At 40.7% G+C, this 22,116-nt stretch overlaps 1 protein-coding gene across 8 annotated transcripts in view; it reads right to left on the bottom strand.

Moving 5' to 3' along the window:
• Positions 1 to 22,116, bottom strand: part of EWSR1 (EWS RNA binding protein 1) — a 39,997-nt gene that overhangs the window by 4,153 nt on the left and 13,728 nt on the right. Inside the window, exons 4-14 of one of the 8 annotated variants that reach the window (XM_034791692.1) lie at positions 21,770 to 21,896; positions 21,353 to 21,370; positions 14,763 to 14,949; positions 12,018 to 12,185; positions 10,716 to 10,927; positions 9,223 to 9,403; positions 6,355 to 6,392; positions 5,786 to 5,818; positions 4,646 to 4,764; positions 2,957 to 3,086; positions 2,363 to 2,485 (exon numbers count right to left, since the gene is read on the bottom strand). In XM_034791692.1, the coding sequence (XP_034647583.1) occupies positions 2,363 to 2,485; positions 2,957 to 3,086; positions 4,646 to 4,764; positions 5,786 to 5,818; positions 6,355 to 6,392; positions 9,223 to 9,403; positions 10,716 to 10,927; positions 12,018 to 12,185; positions 14,763 to 14,949; positions 21,353 to 21,370; positions 21,770 to 21,896 (1,336 nt within the window). The remainder of the gene's footprint in view (positions 1 to 2,362; positions 2,486 to 2,956; positions 3,087 to 4,645; positions 4,765 to 5,785; positions 5,819 to 6,354; positions 6,393 to 9,222; positions 9,404 to 10,715; positions 10,928 to 12,017; positions 12,186 to 14,762; positions 14,950 to 21,352; positions 21,371 to 21,769; positions 21,897 to 22,116) is intronic. The other 7 variants (XM_034791694.1, XM_034791693.1, XM_034791695.1 and 4 more) reach the window with 7 other exon arrangements.

The raw sequence follows: 22,116 nt of genomic DNA, 5'->3' as shown, positions 1-22,116 counted from the left end.
TAAGAAAATTAACACGAATGGCTGTATTATTACACAGGACAGAGACAAGACAGACTCTCTATGTGACTGATTGTGTTCTCACAATGTGGGGCACCACTGCTGTGGACTCACTCAGCTTTAGTTATAGCCCATGCTATCTTAGGACAGGAGCCAATTAAGTATCCCTTGGAGTGGAGTACATGCATTTTGTCATCCTTTCTAACAACTCAAGCTAGTAAACACACCAAAATGTGGCATATTGAAAACAGCGATATAGATAAAACAAAGACAGAGCCATTAAGTGAAAGCATAAAAAAATATGCCAGAGGCCCAATTTAATAACCTACTCCCATAGACAACTAAATCTTCAGGGAAAGCTGGTCTCAAAAAATAAAGCATCTGCCAAAACACTAACATGCTACAGACTTTTGCAGTCCACAAAACTATCCCTCTTGCATGCATATTATCTGAACACATAGCTCAGCTTTAAGATGCTAAACAAATCTATGCGTCAACTAAAAATAGTCATGCTTGCTTCACAAGTATTAATACAGTATTTTCTGATACTGGAAAGGAGAGTAAACGGCATTCACTCAGGCTTGTACAATTTCTATAGGATGTCAACTCTTAATTTGATTAATACTTCGCACACACAGAACACTAAAAATAAGTAATAATAAAGTGACAGACAGCAAACAAGCCACAAACAAGTGACAACACCAAAAATACAACAGGAAATAAAGCATCGAGTGATTGGCTGTTATGAGTTTTTAAAGGAGCGTTTAAGCAGGGCCTGCACTGTGTAAGTGAAACAGAGCCCTGTAGAAACAGGCAAAATTCTCCCGTAATTTGTGCATGTCACCAACTCAAGAACTCAGAGTAGGCTCATTAAGTTTTTACAAGCCCAGCCTTAAGTAAATGGAGCACATTAACACATGGCTTCACAGTTTGCAGACAAATCCCTGCTTCAAATAATTTGAAAATAAAGTCTTCAGCCTATAAAACACCTAGCACCAAGTGCTTGCTACTTATGAGTCGATGAGAGTACTCTGAAGAGCCAGAACTATACCAGATAGCAAAGATCTGGCCTTAATGGTTTCCAATACCTCTCACCAAACAAATTCTAAAACTTGTCTGGAGGCCTCTCTCCTGGACACTGCAGCTCCGAAGCTGGGGCTGGGACATGACAGGTTAGAAAATACAAGAGCGATACTGCAAATCAAACTTTAAAGCTATTTCGATAGTACATGTTCCCAGACAAAGCTAAATCCAAACATTTTAAGCAGCTGGTTCAGGTACTGTTAATTTTAGGTACTAGATTAATTAACCTATGTACCAGACAAGCAATTCCTAAACGCCATCCAATGCAAAAGCTAGGCATAAATAATACATTGTCACTTTTGTGATTATAGAAATAGTTATTGAATGTGATTTTTAATGACAGTTTTGGGGAGCAGATGATTTATTTGGATTTTTTTAAAAAACAAACCACAGTTACTGCAGTTATTCTCCAGCCAGAAGTAACCATCTATGGGGATCTCCTTTTTGGAAGAATAAAAGCACTTGTCATACACCTCTACCCCGATATAACGCGACCCGATATAACACGAATACAGATATAACGCGGTAAAGCAGTGCTCTGGGAGGGCGGGGCTGCGCACTCCGGTGGATCAAAGCAAGTTCGATATAACGCGGTTTCACCTATAACGTGGTAAGATTTTTTGGCTCCTGAGGACAGCGTTATATCGAGGTAGAGGTGTATATAAAGCACATCTCAAATCCTGATTCTACTTTTTCTATTCAGTTGCCTTGACTTGTGTACAAAATACAGGTATAATCAGTGGTAAAATAGTGAAAATGAACCTAAATACATTTGATGATTGTATCTATCCGCTAGTTTTTTACATTAAAAAGGCAGAGGCAAAATGCATATATTTGTAAATGGCACACATGACATGGGGTAATCTTTAACACAGTGAAACAAATATGACGTTTAAAAATGACATTTAGTTAAATCTCTCTTATTGGTATTGTGGGGTATTGTTTATTTGTCTTTCCCATCTTTCGCCCACAGCCCAGCTGGGGCTGCCTGGGAGAGACTCGCTTTTCCGTTGGACCAGAGTTGTGACTCATGTCTCCCTCGCACCTCACTTATTCCCCCCACCAGATCACCTTCTCCACGTTCTCTCTCTGCAGGGTCAGGAGGTACCTAATTAGTGGAGCCACGCCTGCGCGACTCCATTAATTAGGTGTGCAGCCCTTCATTCCCTGAGGCACGCACCTTAGAAGGAATGATACTGTTTGGTGTACACTACACCCCTGCTCTGCACAATAAGGTTCTGGGGGAATTCAGCTCATTCATACAGACTCTGACCAACATTACCTCCACGCAGCGGGGGAGGCAATCCACGTGATTCACGTGGGGGCATCCCACCCCTCATGCTGTTCATTGGCGCCTTCTTCCGAGTGAGAGAAACTTTGAGTTTGCTCCCCTGGAAATCTTTTCCTGGAAAAAACACAGAAAAGTGTGGCTTGCTTACATGGTCACAAACTTCCGCTACTGGAGGGGGAATAGGGCTTGGGTACCATGTACATGCATCCTACAGGATACACCTCTTCATAGTCACTGATCAAAGGGAAAGGTGTCCTTATATCAAGTGTTGGGGGATGGGGGGGAATTCCACCTCTGACCTGTAGAACCAAAGATAAACTCTACACAGAATTGCCCAGACTCGTTGGAAGTTAGCGCGCTAGGGAGCTGGCTTATCTTATCTGGTTTGACTAAAACCAGAAAGTTTCCCAGGTAAAGTCTTTCCAAGTAAGATCTGCTTTACCATGTATGTATGTATCACCTGCCTTGTGGAGGACATAAAACCCCACTTTTCTATCCTCTGAATTAGCCAAATACTTTAGCTATGAAATAAATCCCAGTCAAAACTACGGTCATCAGAATCACGAGTTAATTCCAGTCACTTGCCATCAAACCACTCTACCGCTGCTTTGGCAGTTGATGGATCATCATAGGACACTGTGGCATCTCCTTTTGGCTTTCCAGTTTCTTTGTCAAGATAGAAGTTTATCATAGGTTGCCCAGTCCTCTTGTTCATCTAGCAGGAGAATAAAATCACTTTAAATTGCAGTGCAATTAATTGTAAACAAAGATTCCCAATATATCCTTCTCCACTACTCTTAAAATCATCTCCAATTCCTCTGAGTTAGAGGTCAAATACTCCATTTCAATGATACAGTTAGATGTATCAGGAAGGAGCAAATCCACACAGATCTCCCTCAATCCCACTTAAGAGGATGTGACTAATCCCCTATCCCACCTAGAGGGCACAACTACAGTAGAATTCAGAAACCTGATATGGACACTGAAGGACAAGTCCTAAAAGGCTCCTTTTTGGAATACAACTCTGCAGGTTATTTCAGGGGTTCTCAGCCTGCCAGGTTGGGACCATGCTGCTATATGGGAGAAGGACCTGCCTAGAATACTGGGACACCCCCACCCAGTGTATGGAAAAGGCTGAGAATCACAGCTCTATTTCCATCCCACTCTACTAGCTGGTGAGATAGTTACTGCTCCACGCTCCAGCAGTCCTGTATAGAATCATAGGTTTGGAAGGGACCCTGTGTGGTCATCTAAGTCCCCTACACTCATGGCAGGACTAAGTATTATCTAGGCCATCCCTGACAGGTGTTTGCCTAACCTGCTCTTAAAAATTTCCAATGATGGAGATTCCACAACCTTCCTAGGCAATTTATTCCAGTGCTTAGCCACCCTGACAGTTAGGAAGTTTTTCCTGATGTCCATCCTAAACCACCCTTGCTGCAATTTAAGCCCATTGCTTCTTGTCCTACCCTCAGAGGTTAAGGAGAACAATTTTTTCCCTTCTCCTTGTAACAACTTTTATATACTTGAAAACTGTTGTCTCCCCTTAGTCTTCTCTTCTCCAACTAAACAAAGCCATTTTTTTCAGTCTTCGATCACAGGTCATGTTTTCTAGACCTTTAATCATCTTTGTTGCTTTTCTCTGGACTTTCTCCAATTTGTCCACATCTTTCCTGAAATATAGCACCCAGAACTGAACACCACACTCCAGAGGAGGCATAATCAGCGCTGAATAGAGCAGAAGAATAATTTCTCATGTCTTGCTTACAATACTGCTGCTGATAAATCCCAGAATGATGTTCGCTTTTTTTGCAATAGTCTTACACTGTTGACTCAGTTAGCTTGTGATCCCTTTCTGCAGTACTCCTTCCTAGGCAGTCATTTCCCATTTTGTATGTGTGCAACTGACAGCTCCTTCCTAAGTGGAGTACTTTACATTTGTCTTTATTAAATTTCATCCAATTTACTTCAGACCATTTCTCCAGTTTGTCCAGATCATATCCTCCAAAGCAACTGCAAACCCTCCCAGTTGGTATCGTCCACAAACTTTACAAATGTACTCTCTATGCCATTACATAAATCATTGATGAAGATAATGAACAGAACCAGACCCAGAACTGATCCCTCCGGGACCCCATTCAATAGGTCCTTCCACCTTGACTGTGAACAACTGATAACTACTCTCTGGGAACAATTTTCCCACCAGTTATGCACTCACCTTACAGTAGCTCCACCTAGGTTGTATTTCCCATGCATACCCATGTTGTCACCCACCTTGACAACACCACATTGTTTGAAGAAGTCTGCCAGCTCCTCCAGGGTCACACTGTCACTCAGTCCCTGTACATAAACTGAACTGTTGTCTGAGTCGTCATCTGGGTCTACAGGTGGGCCTAAGGAGATCAAATTCACGGAAATATCATTATACCAGATGATCACAAAAGATAATGAAGGACAGAGTTCAGTTTTGTCTGGTCAACTTTAGTGATCATCTCCTAAATAGATTGCTACCTCTCTTTCAGTGAGGGTAAATACTTGTATATTTATGGAAATACCAGATGAAAATCCAGCCATACAACATGAGGATTCAGTGGCACTTTTTCTATACACAAGGAAGAGCCGTACCGCATACTGATCACTAAGCAAAGGAGCTGTAAAAAAGCTCATCCTTTACAAATAATCAGCTGATTTATTTCCCACTGACCTCCTACCTAAGGGAATTCTGGGCTGGTTTCTTGCCATGGCTGGATGTCTACCACTCAAGTGCCATGAGAAACTAGCCAAAATTGGGTGGCTGATGTAATGGACGTCTTTTTGGGGAATAATCTGAGATCATCTGTGCAAAAACAGATATCCAACTGCAGGTGCACATTAGACTTTACATCTTTTATGCAATTATATTGGCAATGACCTAAGCTGATCCTGGAAACAGCTAGAGACACAAAATGCACATTTGTACAGGACTAGAAAGGGAAAGACTACAAATTCACAGGCTCTGGGTGGTGGAGTAGAGGAAAGGAAGAGAAAAGTAAAGCTAGTATATGCCTCTCTGGTAGTTATTTCAGTATTGCTTGAAGTTAGATGCCTGGTATATTTGAATAGCCATGGGCATGCTGCTTCAATACCCTCTTCTTTCATGAAGGGAAGGATAAGCATCCAAATGAATCTTTGCAAATTTAAATAAGCCAGCCCAACTATTTGATTAATTAAGAAAGTAGAAGGAATGAATCAAGTCTCTGAAATACAGAGGGTGAACGCCCCTGAACTTTTTATATAGGCAGGGAAGAAATAAGGCAGAGAATCCTTTGCGGACAAGCAATGTGAATGACTGCCTTCACTTGTGGGGGAAGAACAAGTGAGAAATCCTTCTTTTCAGCATGCTCAGGTAATATTCTGAACAGTATTTAAAATTACCTAAATCAAGATCTGGTCCTTCTTCCATGGGTCCTGACAGTCAGGGAAAAAAATCATATAAAGTTTTGTTAGTGCACGTCTTGCAGGCTGAAAACCGACACACACAAATCTATCTACTTACAACCACCATATGATGGTGTTGGTTAAACTCAAATTGACCTGCATTGCAAAAATTTTAGCAATGCACCTTTTTATGGCTTTTTTGTGATCAGTTTGCTACTTTTAGCAGCCTTTAAAACCATTAACCATTACACTTCTTTAGCTTTATTGGGCCAATCAGTGTATATTTATAAGAAAAAGTTACTTTTTTATTAAATCCAAACAAAATTAAAATTTATTCTCCCCAAATTACAAAAGTAGTTTCTCAATACTTCAAGTTACCCTTTGTTTTGTAACCATAGGTTAACCTTATACCCCTAGGCATTGCCGGCAGTACCCATTAAAGTCTTGTTGTATATGTCATTTTTAACCACTTATGAAACTAATAAAAATTATATTTTTTTTTTCTAAAAACTGACTGATTTTTTTTTTTTTTTTAACACTATCCATTGTAATGCTCAAAAACTTACCACCAGGCTTATTGAAGCCACCTCGCTCTCCAGCGCTGCTGGGGGGATAAACGAAGAAATGAAGGCCTTTCCCTTTAAAAAGCCAGTACCGCTCTGAGCCTCTGGGGCTCACTGGGAAGAATGGCACTGGCTAAACATCTCCAAACAATGCATCTGTCTGTCTCTCTCTCATCTCGTCACTATGCCTTTCTTCAGGGCAGCTTGCTCAAATTTCCTTTACGCACAACCTTGCTTGTCTGGTTTAGACACCACTTTTGCTGCTGTACCCTTTCATTACTTGTATTGGTATTAACAGTACAATACTTGGCAAAAACATTTAGAGATTTTCAAATTGTGTTTGATTTAAAAAATAAAAAAAGTCAAGTCACCTATAGGTCAACTCCCTCCCCTTTGTGTGTACATAAAGGTGCACCCTCAGCCTCTTGCAGCAGGAGAGCAAAATGAGTTCCTGGGTCCCTAACATTAACAGTTAAAAAGGCAGGAGACAACCATATGTAATACCTAGAACACAGTTCAGATGACATTTCCACTAAAACCTTAGTATAACGCCATACATTCAGGTCACTATTGGATTTAACAGTCTCTGTGGAAGGAGAACTTACAGAATATATCAGGGCTCAAAGGCCTGGGGGTGCAGCTTTGTGGACACAAACCAGAAATTAAGATTTTAATGTGTGCCAATGCAAAAATCACAGCCTCTAGCTTTTAATACAAAAGCAAAGGCTAGGCTATTAGTTTTCAATTGCTTCCAAGTGCTGGTTAATTAGGAAAATGCCACCTGAAAAGGGTTTTATGGGTGGGGGAGGAGGGGTGTTGTTTTGAGGAAGGAAAGAGAGGAGGGAGAGAGCCATCTATTTGCTAGCCAGTATTGCACCTTTAATCTCTAAAAAGGTTTTAAATACACAATTCCAAGCTGTTGCATGCAGCTTTGCTTCCTTTTTTTTTTTTTTAAAGTACACACCATATATGTAATGTCTCTCTTTTTAAACACATACGTTTACACTTTTTAATGTTACACAATTCTAAAGTATTATACCAGTATGCAGTTACCAAAGTTACAGAAGGATTCCATTTATACAATGAATACATTTGGTTAAAAATATTCTATGTATATTTTTCCTCTCCATATGGACACCGTGTCTAGTCCCACTTTTCATTATGCTGCCGGCTGAGTACTGAGTACGGGTACTTTTTAAGTATTGAAGTGTATACAAGGCTCTCACTTTGTAACCTGTAGCATATAAATGCGACAAAGCATGTTAAAAAGTTTCCATGTTTAACAGCCAATGAAAATATAAAATAATTGAGTCAATGAAAAAGGGCATGTTAATAACATTGAGCTCCTTACCTGCAGGAGACACTGAAATCCATCACCACACCATGATAAAAGGGCCGAGTTCCCCTACCCTGCCCCCGGGTGTTCAACCTACTGCTTCATGGGAAGGCCACCTTTTCCAAGGACAGTAGAAAAACTACATCCAAAAAGCTGGCAGCCTCTTTAATAGACTGTCAGCTGGAAATCACTACAGAAGTAATTTATTCTTTGATTACAGGTGTGAAATTAGAGAAAAAAATTGTGAATCTTTTGCAGTGAACAGCACCAAAATGGCTAGAAGTTTTAAGACGTGATGATAGTAATTTCAAGTGTCTACATCTACTTTAAAAACATTAGAAATAAATACATTATGGGTGAAATCTTTATATAGAACAATGGAACCCTGTTCCATTCAAGCCAATTTATTAAATCAGTAATGTTTCCATGTGAACAAGTATTTATCTTTAAAATATAAGTTCCAGGTAGTTGTATTTCTCCAATAAAGATTTCAGGCCATTTGGATTCATTTTAGCTGAGCTATGCAGAATGACAGAGTAACTTCTCCAATTTCTAGGTGAAATGGGGTTCTAAAACAAGTCGCCAATAAATGCTGCACATTTATTTAAGGCTGTTGACTCACTTGCCCAGCCATACAAATATATGGGGTAACATTTTACCAAGGTTGTTCTGATGTTTTGCACGTCAATCTCCGCATTTCTAATCCATATGAATGAAACACTCTGCATAGCTTTAAACTAAGTTTCATAGGGACTGAACACACACAAAGCTAAACCTTCCTTATATTAGCCTTCATAATTAGTCCATCATCCTCACCTTTATTAAAACAGACACCAGAGACAGGGAGCTATAAACTACTGATCTGAACAAATAGGTTTACTAAACCAGATTATGCCATCAGTTAAAATGACCAAACTGATTTAGACCACCCGAAAGCTCCAATGGGGAGCAGTCCTGGAAGTCAAGTCAGATCTTTGTGTGTTCTTGGGGCTTTTCTTCACACTCCAACCAAGCCACTCTAGAGCCGTGGCTTCAACAGTAAACTGACCCATACATTCACATATGATAGTAGCTCCAAGTGCTACTTCTAGTGCAAACAGAGGCTGAGGGGAAACATTGTATAAAACAGCTGACATTAGGCTTCTGCCATGTACATACCTGAAACATCAAGACCCCCAATAGCAAGGCAAAGAAAGTGAAACCTGGATCTCCTGGAAGGTTTGTGTGTGTTCTATCCAAAGTTATTGTTAAACCCCACAGAGGATTTCACCTCTGAATAACCATGAAGGGAGCTGAAAGTTCTGTATTTCATAAAACCCTTAATTCCCCCAAACCCAACAAACTGCAGGAAAAAAAAACACAGATCCTGCCCCTACTTCCCCTAGGAGGACATTTCCATGGACTAGAAAATCTCACTATTAATAAATATTCTCCATGGAAGTGTGGTTTGAAATGTCATCTTTCAGCCGCTCCTTCCATTTCAAATCCTATGGGTAAAACAGAATTAGGTAAAAGGAGAAAAGATTTGCTCTTACCCCATTCCACCGCGTCCTCCTCCCCGCCCACCTCTGCTCATGCCTCCACGATCAAATCCTCCTCTTCCCCTTCCCCGGTTATCAGGGCCACTCATGCTCCGACTTTCTCCTGGACCAGAAAAGCCTCCAGATTCCTGTCCATATCCACCCATGTTGCTGGTATGGTCCTGACGAAATGAACCTGAGAAGAGTTTGTATTGTAGATATTAAAGCAGAAGTAGATAAAGTCAGACTCATTCTGAAGTGCCTGTTCCGATTACAGTAACTCCTCACTTAAAGTTGTCCCGGTTAACATTGTTACATTGCTGATCAATTAGAGAACATGCTTGTTTAAAGTTGCGCAGTGCTCTCTTATAACATTGTTTGGCAGCCGCCTTCTTTGTCCACTGCTTGCAGAAAGAGCAGCCCATTGGAGCTAGTGGTGGGGACTTGGAAGCAGGGTGGACTGGCAGTCCCCCAGCAAGCTATCAATTGCCAGGCAGTTCAGCTGTCCCTCCCCCCACTGCCATGCTGTTCCTGCCCTCTGCCTTGGAGCTGCTCCCAGGAGTCGCCTGCTTGCTGTGCAGTGGGGAAGGAGGGTAGTGGGGTGCTAATGTCAGGGTGTCCCCCTCCCCCCACTCCTGCCCCTCACTACTTTACTCCATTTCCAGTGTGTGTGTGTGTGTGTGTGTGTGTGTGTGTGTGTGTGTGTGTGGTGGGGGGAGGAGGGGGAAGAGAGACTCAGGGCTCAGGATAAAAGGAGCTCGCTGGCAGCAGCTGCTGTCTCAACTTGCTGATCTACTTAAAAAGGCAATGTACTTATAGTGGGGTCAGTGTACTTAAAGGGGCAATGCGTGTGTCTCTGCCATGCTGTCGCTCCTCCCTCCATTCCTGCTGCCTTGTAGAATGTGAGGCTACATTAACAAAGTGTTAACCCTTGAGGGTTTAGCTGAGTGCTAGTTCAGCATTTAGCAGTAAGGCAGTCCCTGGGAAATATCCCACCCTCTTCCACTCTCTGACTTCACCACTTCAACCAAGCTCCACAATCATTGCTATGTACAGTATTAAATTGTTTGTTTAAAACAAAAAATTTCCCTGGAACCTAACCCCTCTATTTACATTAATTCTTATGGGGAAATTGGATTTGCTTACATAGTTTTGCTTAAAGTAGCATTTTTCAGGAACAGAACTACAACGTTAAACGAGGAGTTACTGTACCTCTTTGCACCTGCCTTCAGTACCATGAACTTTAGCAATACTGTGAACTAATAGTTTGACATGGGTCTTAATACAATGGCTCTACTGAAAGCAGGATGCATAGCACTCGACTTGCGGTCAAACTTAAAAGTCTACCCACAGTCAGGAAAAGTCTACAGAACTATTAGCTGGCTGGAAAATACTCAAAATGCTCAACAAGCAAAAGCCTCCTTCAGAGATTTACTAGCATCTCTTATTTGATAAACACTACTGAGCTGTACAATCATTACAGCTCGCCTCACACTGTACACACTCACTCTGCTGTCCGTAACTGCTGCTCTGCTGGCTGTATTGGCTCGGGGCCTGGCTGTAGGATCCAGTCGGGGGAGGGTAACTAGTAGGTGGCTGCTGGCCATAGCTGCTTTGCTGGCCATAGCTAGTCTGTTGTCCATAGGTACTGGGCTGCCCATAGGTACTTTGCTGGGAGTAACTGCTCTGATCGTAACTACTTGGCTGTGTAGAGGAATAGCTGAAAGACATAAGAATTAAGAAGTGTTTCTAGATGGAAGATAAATCAAGCCCCCTAGAAACACGCATTAGGCTGCAGTGGTATTTAACTAGACAGTAAAGCAAGTCAGACAACATGTATTAACACAAGTCATTTAAAACGTGAGGTCATTCTATGGAGGCCGATTTGCAGGCATAGAAACAAAATAAGAAGATTTGCTAAAAACAAAAACACTAATCTAGTTCTTCATAGCGCTAAAAAGAGATAACTATGCCATGGAAATCATCACTAGTTTCCAAGTGGGAAATCTGCACTCTTTGGGACGCTACACTTTAAAACAAACAGATTCAGTGAATGATTGATATCTGTCATCTAGAATTCCAAAGCCACTGAAGACTATGTAATACCAGCTGGTAATATGGTTTGTTTGTAACTTGTTTCCCTGGCTTCTTATAAATCAAAAGCAATCTAATTCACTTTATTTCCAATCCACTTTATTTATTTCTGCTTGGCATGTGTAGGCTTTTCAGACATGCTTGAGAATTTCAAAAGCAACACTTGTCTGTTCTACTTTTCAGGATGAATAATTCACCTTGTGAATTCATGATTCATGACTTGTGTGGAAGCAGCATTTTTATAAGTTAACACTGAAGAGGAATACAGAGAGCCTGAAACATATCCTCTCTTTAGGACCCAAAGTTTTAGGAGGCAATGATATGTAATTAAAAAGTGGCTTTCACACTTAAGAGTTAAAAGTGAATATTTTTATATAAAACATTTTTCTTGAGTAGTCACTTTTAACTTTTGTTATTATAGATATCTATCCTTTGATTAGAACTTATTTAATCACAGCCCTGTATTCTTTCCTCTTTGACCCTGCAGTGAAGAGAAGACTGGTTAGATGCAAGTAAGCTTGTTTATGAAAAGATCTGATAATCTGCAAGCATGGCAAGAAGCCTTATAAAAAACAAATGCTTAAAATCCAAAATATTTAAAGTTTTCACACACTAGGAAAGTCCCTTTTAAAAAGGCAACAGCACTTTTATCCAAGCAAACAAATTTTAATGCTCCACCACCACCTTCGCCAACCCTAATTTTCTGAAAGAATTACCTTGTTGGAGGATAGGATGGAGGAGCAGTGACAGGCTGCATAGGGTAACTTCCAGGCACCTGAGGATAACTGTAGTTACTTTGTCCGTATCCTAAGGTGGGCTGACTGTAACCTGTGGTACTCGACTGAGGCTGGCTAGTCTCCGCTGGCTTGCTGCTATCCTGGGGTCTAAAAGCAAAGTTCAGCAATGAGGCGTCATCTTGTACCAAACTCCCCTCCACCTCAATTCTCCTTGCAACAGGTAATGATAATCCAAAGCACACCCAGTAGAAGACCAGGCTATATTAGTTTATGGAATTTATGACCTAAAGTTGCAATTAGGTAGACCAATGCATTTTAATTTCAAATCAATATCAGTTTCATCACTATGAAAGCAGATAGAATTCATTGGATAAATTCAAGACTTTTTACATTCTGATTGACAATGTATACATTTTCCCACTACTAGAGAAATCACTGGCTACCTCATTAACAATTAAAAATACAATTTTGCTACAGCTTCCATTTACCTTATTATTCAGGTGCAATCTCAAATCTAAAGCACATAATTTAGAATTAGACCAACTCCAGCATGGCCCCGGTGATACCAGTCAGCTCTGTGTTTTTGGGAACCAGGACGCAGTGTCTGGCCTGTGACTCATGAGGGACACCCCTCCTCCGACCCCCGCAGGTCTCTGCTTGAACCAAGACCATTGAGAGACACACCTAGACCCCTCCTGACAAGGGTGACAAGATTAAGACATCTCCATTTGCATACAGAATGGAGAGCAGAGAACCTAGCCTCATCTGCATGAAAGATGGGACAGGGATTAGGCATACAGAATGAAGAACAGAGAACCGCACTGAACTTTGGGACCAGAAAAGCAGGGAAGCGCTGCATCATGGGAATCTCTGCTCCAGATGTTAATGAACCTACACCTGCCCACACCCAGCTCAGCAGTTATTAGACCAATTCTAGTAATGATATCCAAAATACTGAAGCAGCCTAGTTGCATTGTGAGCTCCCTGGAAGAAAACACCACTCATAGCTAAGAGTGATCAGCTCCTATTGTCTAGCCTAAAGAAAACCCTTGAGTCATCAGTTTACCCATAAACAAATCTAGTGTTCTCCCTTGAACCATTGTTGTTTCTCTACAAAAAAACCCTACCTATGTTCAAGTAAGTGTTCTGATGCTTAGATCCAAACTATGCATCAGTTCCACTGGGACTCCATCTTCTCCTGATGGATCGTACTGGGGGCTCTGCCTGTCTCCAGCATTCAGGACCCTGAGCTACCACCATCACCTGGGAACCCCGACCAGTTCAAGCCTCATGGAGTGGGTGAGATACCCTTCTTTTTCTCTCTCTCTGTTTTCCTTTCTACCTTAGGTATTATCCTTTAATAATGTATGTTATGTTGGTTTAGCTCTCCTTGTGTAGTTATCATTATTATTCAATAAATAACTTTTATGGTTAAGCTGGTTGCTTTCTCTCTCTCTTGCTGAACTTTACTCTTTTGTGTTTTTAGCTTCCCCCATTTACTCTACAGCAACGCTTCTTTTACCTAAGCTAAAGATCCCTGCAGCGCCCAAAAATACTGTGTGGTTTCCTCATCAAGTAGGTTACTACCAGTACAATTGTGATGTGAGAGTGGGGATAAGGACGTGCTGAATCTGAGACACATAGGGGTGGCAGCTTGAAAGTGGCTGCTTGACCCAGTCCATTGAGCCCAGGGGCACATAAGGGGGTCAGCTTGAAAGTGCTGATTGACCCGGTCCGTTCAGATTTGGTGTGCGCGCGTGTGTTCGTTCATCCAGTTCTGGAGGAACCAACCCTAGTGAACCTTCGTCCTGCAGGATAGCTCCATTGGGGGAGACTTGCATAAGGGAGAAGTAGAGCGCCGTATGAAAACACACATGACACAAGCAGAACATTGATAGAATTACAGAACACATGCCCGCCCCCCTCCGAAGAGTAACCTGAATAAATGAGCATACCCCAAAGTAATGGGCAAATCTGGTAACACCAGACAGATCACATTCTAGAGCCAATTAACTCAGCCATTCCACTCTAGGTTTTCTTGCACTATGCTTGTCAACTGTTAGTACAAAACTGGTGAACAGCTTTGCCACCTGATGGCATCAGCTTGTTTTGTTTAACATTCAATCTGATTTAGAGATAACTGTTCTAAACCTCTTTTTCGTTAAAGAAAATCTTAGATTTGCTGAACATACAATTAAGCTAATAGGCCTATTATCAGCAGGGGCCAAACACACTGAAGACATTTTGTATCAAGTCATCCATGTACACCCATTCCCAAACATGCTAGGCAATACTTTGCTTTCAGTAACCCCATAACTAAAAGACAGACAAGTGTTAATTTTCCACTATTTTTCCTATCTCACAGTTTGATAGCATTGCATCTACCGTCAGCTGCACTGTTTCGTTGGTCAGTAGAATTTCCTGTGTTAGGCAACCGCTTGGTAACATTGCTGGCACCCTGTGCTGGGCGCAGAGGAAGTCATGTACATACTTTTCCTAGGCACGGTAAGAGCTATGAGATACAGCAGGAAAGTTGAAACCAAAAATGCAAAAGGAGAGGCATATGCAGAGAGAGAGAGAGAGAGAGAGAGAGAGAGAGAGAGACCGACCCAAGCATGTTCGGTGTTGCTCTTGGATCTGTCAAGGGCCCACCTTCCTAATCAATAGGAGAGCAGAAAGAACCTTATTTAAAAAGAAAAAATTAAATGAAACTGTGTGTATTACCTTGCAGGTGCAGATGTTGCTGGCTGCTGCCCATAGGTTGGGTAGGCAGGCTGGGTGCCATAAGCGGATTGTGCTGCATAAGAAGCCTGGGTGGTAGTAACTGTGGGTGTGGTGGTATCGTAGGCAGCTGTGCCGTACCCCTGGACGGGCTGACTATAAGCTGGGGGGGCAGTCGGGGTGGTATAACCTAGAACAAACAAAAGCTTCGTCAGATTGACTTTCAATCTAGATTTCATATTTCAGACTACTTTTATTCTTCTTCAAAGAGTTTTATCCAGAGGTTACTGATTTTACTTTTACTATGCAATATAGGTAACCTGAAAACGTAAAAATTGACTTATGCCCCTTTTCTGCTTCTTCATGGCATATGAAGGCCTGGAAATTTGTTTCCCCCAAACAGCGTTTTTGCTTTAACATTAGAAATTCCAGTCTAGTCTTCCAGGTCCAACTAATGACTAGAGAAATATTACATCACTGAGAACAAAAAAGCTGATTGACCAAGGGGAGTTCCTTCTCAGTCAGACTAAAGATTGATGGTTTACTACTATTTAACTTCAAAAACTAATTTAAAAAACATACAATACAGGCGGAGACCTGTAGAAAATACTCCAAAACAGGGAAGAGTCAGAGAACATTCTTGTTATTTCTAAAGTAAAAAAACAAGCAATTACAGAAACTTTTAGCTAAGTCACACCCATGTTAGGCCTTAATACAGAACAAAGAAAAGGCATAAGGCTAACTTTTAAGATGATCTTTACAGGTTACCATTAAAGCACTATGTACTTGCAATCATTAGTAATTCTTGAAATGTAAAGAATGAACTTTAATTTTGCACTTACATAAGAACGGCCATACTGGGTCAGACCAATGGTCCATCTAGCCCAGTATCCTGTCTTCCAACAGTGGCCAATGCCAGATGCTTCAGAGGGAATGAACAGAACAGGGCAATTATCGAGTGATCCATCCCCTGTCATCCAGTCCCAGCATCTGGCAGTCAGAGACTTAGGGACACCCAGAGCATGGAGTTGCACCCTGACCATCTCGGCTAATAGCTACTGATGGACCTATCCTACGTGACCTTATCTAACTCTTTTTTGAACCCAGTTACACTTTTGGCCTTCACAGCAAGGAATTTCGCAGGTTGACTGCATTGTGTGGAGAAGTACTTCCTTTTGCATGATTTAAACCTGCTGCCTATTAATTTCAATGGGTGACCCTGGTTCTTGAATTACGTAAAGGGGATAACAACACTTCCTTATTCACTTTCTCCATACCATTCATGATTTTATAACCTTCTATCATATCCCCCCTCAGCCATCTCTTTTCCAAGTTGAAAAGTCCGTCTTTTTCATCTCTCCTCATATGGACACTGTTTCATGCCCCTAATCATTTGTGTTGTCCTTCTCATACCTTTTCCAATTCCAATATATCTTTTCTGAGATGGGGTGAATTGTATGCAGTATTCAAGGAGTGGGGTACGAGGATTTATATCATGGCATTATGATATTTACTGTCTTATTATTATTTATCCTTTCCTAATGGTTCCTAACATTCTGTTAGCTTCTTTGACTGCTGGTGTACGGTAAGCAGATACTTTCAGAGAACTATCCACAATGACTCCAAGATCTCTTTCTTGAGTAGTAACAGCTAATTTAGACACCCTCATTTTGTATGTATAGTTGTGCTTTTGTCTTCCATTGTGCATTACTTTGCATTTATCGACACTGAATTTCATCTGCCATTTTGTTGTCCAGTCACCCAGTTTTGTGAGATCCTTTTGTAACGCTTCACAGTCTGCTTTGGACTTAACTATCTTGAGAAATTTAGCATCATTTGCAAAACTTGTCACCTCACTGTTTACCTCTTTTTCTGGATCACTTGTGAATATGTTGAATACCATACTCTACTAAATTAGAGAAGAGGTATTTCAATAAAGGAACATACCAAGAAGTCCAATTGTTTCTGCTGTTTTAATATGCCATTGGTTAAAGGAACACCATAGCAATTTAATATGCCACAAGTAAAAATATTCAGTAGTTAATATAAACAAATTGTTGACACTTCTTTTAGAAATATCCATCATTGCTCCTATCTCCAGTTAGCGAGTGGGAGATGTTCTTTACTGGTATTTTCCAGCAGCCCAGTTTGATTTTGCAAAAGGGCATTGATAACTAGCATTGAGGACAGAGTAAAAGGAAAACATTAACTCAGTCCTATTTTTCATCAGTTAAGGTAACAGCTTCTTTTTTACTTGTTAATTTTATTGTAATTAAGAAACTTGTAATCACAAAGAAAAATACATCACATATAGTATTCAGATTAACTACACTGGAGTTTTCCTTTCCACTGCCTGATTTTCAGAAGAGAATCTCCAATACTGTAGTGTTTACTAGTCAGCATCTTTTCCTTTCATCCTCAGTGTCTTCAAAATGCACAAGGCTGCTTTCACTACTCATTGTGCTATGTAAGTGACCTGTCAACAAAATCCAGACTTTATCTAACTGGTTAATGAAGCAGTATTTAAACTGAGCAGAGGAAACTACCTCATAGCAAATGCCAAAGCAGCTACACTGGTAAACTATAAAACCAACTTCAGTTCAACATTCTGAGTAGTAACCCAGCACACATGTAATAATTCTTTAAGTGTTTCTCATGAATCCCAACATTTTAAATTGCACTTGTTACAATTCAGCCAAGTTAGAAAAGCCAAAGTGCAAGTAGGTATTTATTCTCCCTTCCTATAGGAAGGCTATATCAACAATATTTGCTTTTCATAATATTCTGGGTACTCATTTCTGTCTAGAGTGCAAATCCCTGTTCTGAAGCCTAAGCGTGCTAGGGAGGAAAAAAGGTGAATGGGATGGTGCTGAATGGTGTAAAATGAGCACAGTTTTTTGTGTTCAGCAAACTGAAACAGTTCAAACACTCAAAAAAACCAAACATGAGCCACAAAAGCATTCCACAAAGACTGGCTGATACCTAAAGTTAGATGAACCCCAATTCCAAACAACTAAGCCCCGAGCACTCATTGACAACATCAGGTCTTTGCAGTAAGTCAGTTCCCAGTGGTCAGAAGTAAACTTCACAGCAAACTAATGCACTTGGTCCCAATCCTGTACTCAAAGAGAACTTGTTGCAGGATCAAGGCCTCAGCTAGATCTTTCCAACTGTGGTCCCTTTTCCCTGGCACATTTGATGGTATTATTAAAACCAAATCCAAAGCAGGCAGCAAAGTTTGCACACTGCCAGATGCCACAAAGATTGTTAACTGTCCTACAAAAAAGAACCTTGAATTTTAAACACATGTGAACTCTAGTCTTGGCACATCGTTTGTAAAAGTGCTTTTAATATTTAAGCCTCAATAGGTAAATGGTTAGTGATTTAGGAACTCATTACTGTAAATTCTATTTTCAGCTGCACATCAGCTTAGTTTAAGATAATATAAAACAATTAGAGCTGTATCTTTTGATGTATTAGATTCCACTTTGGGGGAACATTTAGACCAGCATCTCTCAAACTGGGATCCACAGGGCCCACTGATTAACTCCTCCCCCTCCCTCCCAGCGCCTCCTGCACGACCAGGGAGGAGCGTGGACGGGGCATGCTCAGGGTAGGGGGTCGGAAGAGGAGGGGCAAGGATGGAGTGGGGGCAGGAAGAGGTGGGGCCCTGGAAGAAGGAGTGGAGTGGGGGCAGGGTCTGGGGCTCAACTGGGGCTTTGGGGGTCTGCAAAAATCAAATTGGGGGTCCTCTGGTTGCTAATGTTTGAGAACCCCTGATTTAGACCATATAACCACCCACTTACTGAACAATTTGAGAGTCTCCAACACAGACAGAAAAAAAAGAAACTTTAAGAACTTCATAATCTGCTTTAAGCAGCCTGGTAAAGATGTTACTTAGTCAGCTCCAGTTCCTCTCACAGGATCTAACCCAGCAAGCCTTTTGCACGCAAAGCCCCCATTGATGTAAATAGCAGTTCTTTCTGCATTAGAAGGGAAGGATTCAGTCGTCAAAGAATACTCAGCTAAAATACTGGATTGAAAAGGATTTATTCTGAAATAGCTAGCTTCTCTTCAGGTGGTGGCAGTTTTCAAAGTTCTCTCTAATTTAAACAGCCAGCATCATAAGCTACTATGGTGTTTAATAAGTTCCTGCAGAATCCTAATACATACGGGATAGGTAAACTTACCATAAGTGAGAACCAAGACATAGGAAATTATATTCACCATCCATAATAAATTATTCTTCATGATGGTAGGCCATCAACTTAAAGTACTGACATTTTAAATACATAATACTAAGATACAGTGGGCAAAAAGAAAGAATGGGTTTGGTTATTTGCAGAAGGTAACTCTCAATCTAGAGATCACCAAGAGGTCACCAGGGTTATGACCCTTCCTCCCAACCTTTATGCCTAGAGGAGAAAGGGAGTCCCAAAAATTGCTTAATTGGGGTAACAATATAGACGATATTAATAACCTTTGGATTAACTCACACCTCAAATGCATTCCAAGGTGCGAATCAGTGCCAGCCACACACGACCAAATAGGCTGGGACTAAGGGGAGACTGATTGAGCCTACCCTATGTGGGACTAAAATACACCCCTATGCAGGCGAAGACAACCCTAGCCTGGACCCACTATCACGGTGCAGAAGAACCAGCTCTACTACTCGTGCAGACAGATCCCGCATCAGTGGGGAATGAGCTTCACAGAGCAACATAAAGCTCTGAAACATAAAGCCTTTTAATGAATTATGAAAATAGACAAAAAAGCACTATTTAAATAATTGTCTTATGCAATACAAAGTCAGCTTCTAGAGAAAATTAAGTGCAATTTTACTGGAAGTCTAAATGTGATGCTTTTTAGGGTGTTAATCTAAGTGACCCTTACAGCACTACATGTTTTACAAAGCATGAAAACCTAGAAACTGCATAGCGAACAGTATCTTTGATGGACTTTGGATTAGGCCCCTAAGAGGTTTCAGGTTAAAACGGTACTACTATCAGTTCACCTTTGGATGGTTCTGAATCTTCTAGGAGAGGATGGCATAGTGACTTTGGCACTCTGTGCATATAAGTAGCATATACAAGCTGTTCCGCCAAAGTTAAAGACGGGGACGGAAACTAATGGACAGGAAGGCAAACTAATGCAAATCATATTCTAAGGACCTACGCCTATGTGGTCTTCCATCTGACCATATATTTTTTTTAAGTGGCATTTTTTATTGGATGCGAGAGGAAACAGCATAGGAAAAATATCTAATATTGTTATATAGCCCAGTAAAAGTACCTTGAGCTAAACATGGTGCAAGCAAAAAACATAATCCACTATAGATTACTGTTCCTATAACCCCTGCACATTAAGGGCATGTCTTCACTAAAGGCTAAATCAGCAATGCTGCAACAGAAGCAGCAGCATCGATTTAGCAGGTCTGGTGAAGACGCCACAAGTCGATGCTGTAAATCGATCTAAGCTACGTCCAATTAAATTACGTAATTTATGTAATTTAACTAGCGTAACTTGGATCAAATTACCTTGTTAGTGTAGACAAGGCCTTAGTGTCAGCAGAATAAATGGCAGAGATTTTTCAGCGATATTTTTGAAGTCTACAAATATATTCTGTTAATGATTTCTGATCTTCAACATTTAAATGGAGAACCAAGAACAAATCATCTCTAGAGCTGTGTGAGTTACAAAAGCTATCAGTTCTCATTCTTCAAGGCATAAGATTACTGTCAGAAAGAAACCCTCTCCCACTTAAAAATGGCAGTGAAGAACTGCACAATTAAATACATTATGGGGTAATGTTTTCTCCACATTTTCCATTGTAAGGCATCCACCTTACCATCCATCCATCCATGCCCAGATACTAGTAGAAGCACCACCTGTATGTCCTGGATATTCCTAGGGAGCCTTTAAGGAAGTTTCCATTCCACTAGAACGTTAACTTTAATTTTAATAAAGGATGAGCCACATAAAACTGTAGCCAGGATGTCACTTGGGTGAAGAGACTACGTTTTTGCCTGGATACCTGGTTCAAACTGAGTGTACCAGAATATAGTCTTCAAATGATGTATCAAGTCTCTCCAGATCAGTTGTTTTTTTTAAAAAAAACTAAGATATTTTTATGAACAAGACTCCAGTTTAAAAAGCGCAAGTTGAAGTAATTTACAGAGCATTTATGAAGATGTCAAGTATATGTCTGAACTGGAAACCCATAGACATAACATGGAACATGCAAAGGTGGTGATCAGAACAATCTGAACATGTCTAATCATGCTGTTTACCCTTTAGGAAATGGTAAAGACAGCTAGGTTATATTCACCTGGAACATCTTGGTACAGCTGTCACTAGATTGCTTGGAAAGTTTTATCCATAGAGCATGGCACTCAGGAGTTTGTCAATGGTACTCATTATACAGACATGGAACTTATAAATGGCACTAAATACTAGCAAATTTTAAATAGTACTGTATGTTTAATGTGATGTTATTAGGGCTAAAACAAATGAAACACCTAAAGGGTTAACATCACACGTTTAGACAGAATGAAACAGCATTTCCCATGCAAGAGTGAGCAGGATATTCAAACCTGTACTGGTCCCTTCTACTGTGGAAAGCACAAGACAAAAAGTAGAGGGTACACTATCAGAACAGGCAAACAGTCACTTTAACCAATTTGATTTTCAAGCAACTGAAGAGATGCCCAGAGTACACATGCCCAATGAGCATTGTTACACAGCTTTTGTGTTTGATTGTTAAAAAAAAAAACCCTACATTCTGTAGATTAAATGGGTATGTTTACTCCTGGCATTCATCCCACCCACATCTCAGCATCGTTTTAAATCAGCATTCCCTATAAGAAAGGCTATAGGAAGACTAAAACTTTTTCTACGTCAACCTGCCCTGATCTATTCAATATGGTTTAGGTTCATATTTAGGTAGAAGATTTTAACTAAGCTCTTTCCCCAATAAAAACAAAGTCATGCAACAGTGTTGAGGCTCTTACCCGTTGGAGGCTGCCCATATGAAGTTGCATATGCAGTTTGCCCATATGTTGCAGTTGTCTGAGCCTGTGTGTAGTTGACATCAGTGGGTTGTCCATAAGTTCCATAACTCTGTTGCCCATAGGCCTGCTCCAAAGAAAATATATATGTTTAATTCAAGCACTGAGATCAGTTTATTTCATTACATAGAGGCATATAAACAGTCATTTTGGTGACACGGAGTAAAAAGGCAGCAATGTGGAGCAATTTAAATCAATATATTTTTGTTTTAATAACAGACTTAAATTACCATATATACTCGATCATTAGCTGATTTGTTTATAAGCTGACCCCCCCCCCCCCCCCCCCC

Source organism: Trachemys scripta, chromosome 15 (assembly GCF_013100865.1).
Source record: "Trachemys scripta elegans isolate TJP31775 chromosome 15, CAS_Tse_1.0, whole genome shotgun sequence".
Lineage (NCBI taxonomy): Eukaryota > Metazoa > Chordata > Testudines > Emydidae > Trachemys > Trachemys scripta.
This window is presented reverse-complemented; position numbering and strand designations above follow the sequence as displayed.